Below are 4,763 nucleotides of genomic sequence, written 5' to 3' on the forward strand. Positions count from 1 at the left end.
CAATCTTTCCCTCCCTACTAGCGTGCTCACCTCACCCCATATCTGTTGGGGCTACTGTAATACAATTAATAATGTGTGCTTTGTAATCTATATTTTCTAAATAAAATATAAGCAATGTAAAAATGATAACCTTCTTGATATTAGTAGGTGGATAGAATTAAATAAGAGGCTTTGATCTGGTTTTCATGACAAATTTGACACTGAATTATGCATTCATTATGTCTTTAAGTATTGTGTGTCATAACAAAATGATGTTTAAGATTTGCAGACCCATAATGCAAATACAACTATATACACTGTAAAAAGGTTTTGTGCTGGTATCCCTCAAGTATCACTAGGCTGTATGAACATTTTGACCTGGGGTTCCAAAACAAATGTGAGAATGTCAAGCATTTGAAAAACATCATTACAAATGGAAAAGTTTAAAATGATGGATTCCATTACAGATTGGTTTGATCTCGGCCTATGTTTAACTTACCTGTAGATCCCTGAAGGAAATCAAATATGATTTTTTTCCCTCTAAGATGACTTATATTTAAAGCAGGGGTGGTCAATTATTTGGGCCCAGAGGCCACATAGGCAATTTTGGTGAGCTGCCGCAAGCTGGTCAGCACCCCTTACCTCTCACCCCCGCACACTGAGCAGCCCATGTGCCCTGCCACCACCACCAGCACCCAGCAGCAGCTGAGTACACAGCCCCAGCCTCAGCTCACCCTGCACCTGCTAGATTTGCCCTGGCTGGAGTGGAACAGTTCTGGAGCAGCTGGGACCTATGGGCATAGCCCTGCCCTTGGCTCGCCCCATGCCTGCTCTGGACTGCCTGCCCATGCTGAGCAGCAGTGGCAAGGATCAGGGAGAATCTGCTGAGTGGCCACCCCCCTTGACGCTGCTGGGCCTTTCTTGCTGTGACCACCTGGAGCCTGTGCCTGGGCTGCCTGCGGCTCTTCTCCACTGCCATCACCACCATCAGCAGCACCACCTCTGGACCACCCAGTGGAATAGTGGTGGCAGTGGAGAGGAGATGCAGGCCATCCCAGGCACAGGCTCTGGGTGGCCACATCAAGAAGGACCTGGCAGTGGTAAAAGGGAGACAGCCATTTTTCCCCCACACCCACAGGGTGGGCCAGGGTTGGGGCTGTGCCCATAGATCCCAGCTGGTGCACTCTGGCCGAGGTGAGGCTTGAGTGGATGTGGGGTGGGCCAAGGTCAGGGCTGTGTGTGCAGGTGCCCCCCACTCTTCATGCAGTTGGGGCCAGTGGCAGCAGTAGCCCAAAGGAGCTACAACCGCCTCCTGGGCTGCCCAGAAATGATGTCCAGCTGTGGATCTGCTCCAATCCTGTTGCTCACCCAGGGGCAGTGGGATGTGCTATAAGCCAAATGGTGCCTGGGCCAGATGGGACCGAAGGACCGGCTGTGGACCAGACAAAGTCCATCCGTGGGCCAGATCCAGCCCACAGGCCATATTTTGCCCACCCCTGATCTAAAGCCTTGGTAATCTTTTTCTGGCATATTTCAGTTTCTTAAGCTTGAGGCTGCTGCTGGAGCTCAATTTTGGTCTTAGACTGTGGAAAGTGAGTTTCACAGCATTGCTTGTAGTCTAGGAATGACCTGTGTAAGATCTGTTCTGCTCATATTATGCAAAGTTTCTTGCTCTTAATGCTGCCACATCAGTCATGTGATCAACTGGTCTTGCCAATATTTTCTAGTTGTTTGAGTGGAATGTCCTACCTGGTGTGATGGGACAACCCTGAACAGTGCATTCTAGGTGTCCCTTGTACATAAATCCTGATTCTAGGGAATTTTTCTGTGCACAAACAGAAATGTTGAGTATGGCAGAAGTTAGATAGGTTTTTTCCTTCTCACATCACATAGAGAAGGTTGGTAGAATAACTGATTTTTTTTCTCTCTCCCTGTAGATGGTGTTCACAGTGTTACAGCTCTCTGCACCCTGCGGGTGACTATCATAACTGATGACATGCTGACCAACAGTATCACAGTGCGACTGGAAAACATGTCTCAGGAAAAGTTTCTCTCCCCACTACTCTCTCTCTTTGTGGAGGGTGTGGCAACAGTGCTCTCTACTACCAAGGATGGCATCTTCGTCTTTAACATTCAAAATGACACTGATGTCAGCTCCAATATCCTGAATGTAACATTCTCTGCGTTGCTTCCTGGTGGCATTCGAAACAAATTCTTTCCCTCTGAGGACCTCCAAGAACAGATCTACCTCAACCGGACACTGCTAACCATGATCTCTACACAGAGGGTCCTGCCTTTCGATGACAATATCTGTCTGCGAGAGCCTTGTGAGAACTACATGAAGTGTGTGTCTGTGCTGAAGTTTGACAGCTCCGCTCCATTTATTAGTTCAAACACTGTCTTGTTCCGACCTATCCATCCCATCAATGGGCTGAGGTGTCGGTGCCCTCCTGGATTTACTGGTGACTATTGTGAAACGGAGATTGACCTCTGCTACTCCAGTCCTTGTGGCAATAATGGGCTTTGTCGAAGCCGAGAAGGAGGCTACACTTGTGAATGTTATGAGGACTACACTGGTATGTGTTTATCTTATCTAGTATACACATGATTTATACGTTAGACCGTCAACTGAGTCAGTTTTGTATCAAGATGAAATTGCTTGCATTCTTACCCATAGGAAGAATGCCTCTGACATGAGACTCTGGTCGAGTGAAGGCTTTTGTGTGTCATACTTCAGTTAGGACAAGTCCCATATCTGCATGAAGAAGTGATTACAAGAATCACTTACTGAAAGCTTGAACCAAAGCCTTTATAGGAAATCATTTCAGTTGCATAATTTTTCCCAAATTGCCTCATTTCTACAGAATTATTTTATATTTCTGTTTTGGAGTGGGTGAATAAAAGTGGACTTCTTGTCCCTCGTTCCTAGTTGCACATCTGAACTATCTTCTACTGCCTCTGAATACTTAAGACAACCAGTGGGGCCAGACGTTAATCAGTCTACTCTGAATGCACCATTTTATGATAGTTCAGCCCTTAGCTTCAACAGTTACTAGTGTTTATTATTTGCATTGCAGTGGCACATGGAAGCCTTGATTATAGTCCAGTCAATTATGATGCTAGGTGTTGTACAAAGACAACAAAAAGAAGATTCTTGCGCCAAAGGACTTGTGGTAGTTTTCATATGTTTACATTACTGTATGTCAGTTGCAGTATATCAATATCTTGACTAGCACAGAAGGAAATAGTGTCTCTCAGGATCCAAAAAACTCCTTTGTAGAAAATACATGCTTAAAAGAGCATAAGATATCTATAAAATTATTTCTTTTTGACATCTCTTCTATCTTAGACCTTTCTGTGTTAGCCTGTTAAGGAAGTTACTTTGTCTCATAATTTACTGGACAATTAGTGAAAGTTTAAAATGCTGTTCCTAGAGTAGTCTTCAAGAGTATAAACAACTTAAATAAATGTTAAGTGGAAATCTCATTGAAGCCAATGGAAATACTTATGTGCTTAAAGGTATTTATTTTCTTAAGTCATTTTGCTCTATCCCAAGACCTAAACTCTCCGTGGGCACGTGTACACATGCAGTTAATACAAAGTAATGAACTCTGGAGTTTATTGCACTGGAGTCTATTGCTGCCGGGAATGCTGTTTGCATGTGTGCCTGGGACCGTAGCATGTTGAACAGGGTTGGAACGTGCCCAGCTGCCAGGGAGCCCCAGGAGTCAGCTTGTCAGTCCAGGGATGCCCCAGCTCATTGTGCTGCAGTGGGGCTGCCTGGGGCCCCTAGCTGGCAGGCAGCCCCTGCACTGAAGCACCTTCATGCCCCAGCCAGCCCCACCAGTATCTACACATGCGTTGCTGTGGAGTAAAAACTCTGCTGAGTTAATTAGTTTACTCCAGCCTAATTGCCGTGCATGTATATATAGATGCCGAGATGTATGCTGCAGAGCTAGTTAGTCAACTCCACAATAAACATCTCAGGTAGATGCGCCCACTGAAGACTTAAATTAACATTGTAAAAAAGCACTAACTTGTTCTTGATAAAAATTTTAGGAGTGACATAACTGCCAGGAAACAAGACCGATACTTAACTGGATGGTTAAGAATTTGTTGGATAAGTGTCTTTAAGTACATAAAAATTCCTGCTGGCTTCTGCTTTATTACCTGTTAAAAATTACCCATTTTGAAATATTGGAATTTATTCTGAAGCCTGCAGTATTTCTGAAACCAGAATGTTGTTTTAGTGCATTTGTTGCAGACCAATGTTTCCATTAGGGTGTTCATTTCATTTTTTAAAATAAAACTGAAGTAATTCCTTAGTATTTAATCTAGAACTCAATCATACTTTGTGAAAGACAGTGAAAAAACGTTCAGTAATAGCAGTGGAGAGGAGAGAGTGCATCTACTCAGTATGAGTCTATGTAATAGCAAAAGCTAAGCAGATTGAAAGAATATAGAGTGAAAGGATGTAGAAGCCAAAAGAATTGATGGTGTGTATGAGTTATGTTTGTGGCATCTGCAAATAGAAAACATGTGTTTACTTTCCTGAAGTACTCAGATTTTAAAGACACTTTCTCAGTCTTTTTTACAACAAAAAGGAAAATAGTAGATTATTTTAAAAAAATAACTGATTTGCTTGTGCATTTTAAACACCTAAACATGAAATATCTAAATAATAATCACCACAAGTATTTCATGTGGGGATATTCTAAGATTTTTTTTAAACAAATCTCAAATTAATGTATTTAAATATGGGGACAGGGACCCAGAGCTGATGA

The 4,763-nt window shown here is 43.2% G+C and overlaps 1 protein-coding gene across 1 annotated transcript in view; it reads left to right on the plus strand.

The window, feature by feature from the left end:
• CELSR1 (cadherin EGF LAG seven-pass G-type receptor 1) overlaps positions 1–4,763 on the plus strand; it is a 321,619-nt gene that overhangs the window by 132,964 nt on the left and 183,892 nt on the right. The window contains exon 2 of the mRNA XM_019509377.1: positions 1,917–2,555. Within this exon, the coding sequence (XP_019364922.1) occupies positions 1,917–2,555 (639 nt within the window). The remainder of the gene's footprint in view (positions 1–1,916; positions 2,556–4,763) is intronic.

Source organism: Gavialis gangeticus, unplaced genomic scaffold (genome assembly GCF_001723915.1).
Source record: "Gavialis gangeticus isolate Ggan-Ray unplaced genomic scaffold, GavGan_comp1, whole genome shotgun sequence".
Taxonomy (NCBI): Eukaryota; Metazoa; Chordata; order Crocodylia; family Gavialidae; genus Gavialis; species Gavialis gangeticus.